At 69.8% G+C, this 215-nt stretch overlaps 1 protein-coding gene across 1 annotated transcript in view; it reads left to right on the top strand.

The window, feature by feature from the left end:
* Positions 1 to 5: 5 nt before the first annotated feature.
* Positions 6 to 215, top strand: part of LOC104628376 (transcription factor E2F2-like) — a gene marked incomplete at its 5' end in the record, with an annotated part of 434 nt that continues 224 nt past the window's right edge. Inside the window, 1 exon segment of the mRNA XM_010296932.1 lies at positions 6 to 215. This exon segment is cut by the window's right edge and continues 21 nt beyond it. Within this exon segment, the coding sequence (XP_010295234.1) occupies positions 6 to 215 (210 nt within the window).

Raw genomic sequence — 215 nt, 5'->3', positions numbered from 1 at the left:
AGGAGAGCCCCACCAAGGACCACAGCATCCCCTCCGCCACCGCCTCCCCACAGGACCACGCTGAGACCCCTTCCCCCTTGAACAGCCCCGGGCCAGCCCCACAGCCACCCCATGCTGTCCCCCACAGCTGGGGGGGCACGGGGATCTCCTCCTCACCCCCATCTCTGCCTCTCAGTGTCCTGGGGGCACCCAGCTCGCTGCTGGAGGTGGAGGCT

Source organism: Phaethon lepturus, unplaced genomic scaffold (assembly GCF_000687285.1).
Source record: "Phaethon lepturus isolate BGI_N335 unplaced genomic scaffold, ASM68728v1 scaffold35771, whole genome shotgun sequence".
Classification (NCBI taxonomy): domain Eukaryota; kingdom Metazoa; phylum Chordata; class Aves; order Phaethontiformes; family Phaethontidae; genus Phaethon; species Phaethon lepturus.
This window is presented reverse-complemented; position numbering and strand designations above follow the sequence as displayed.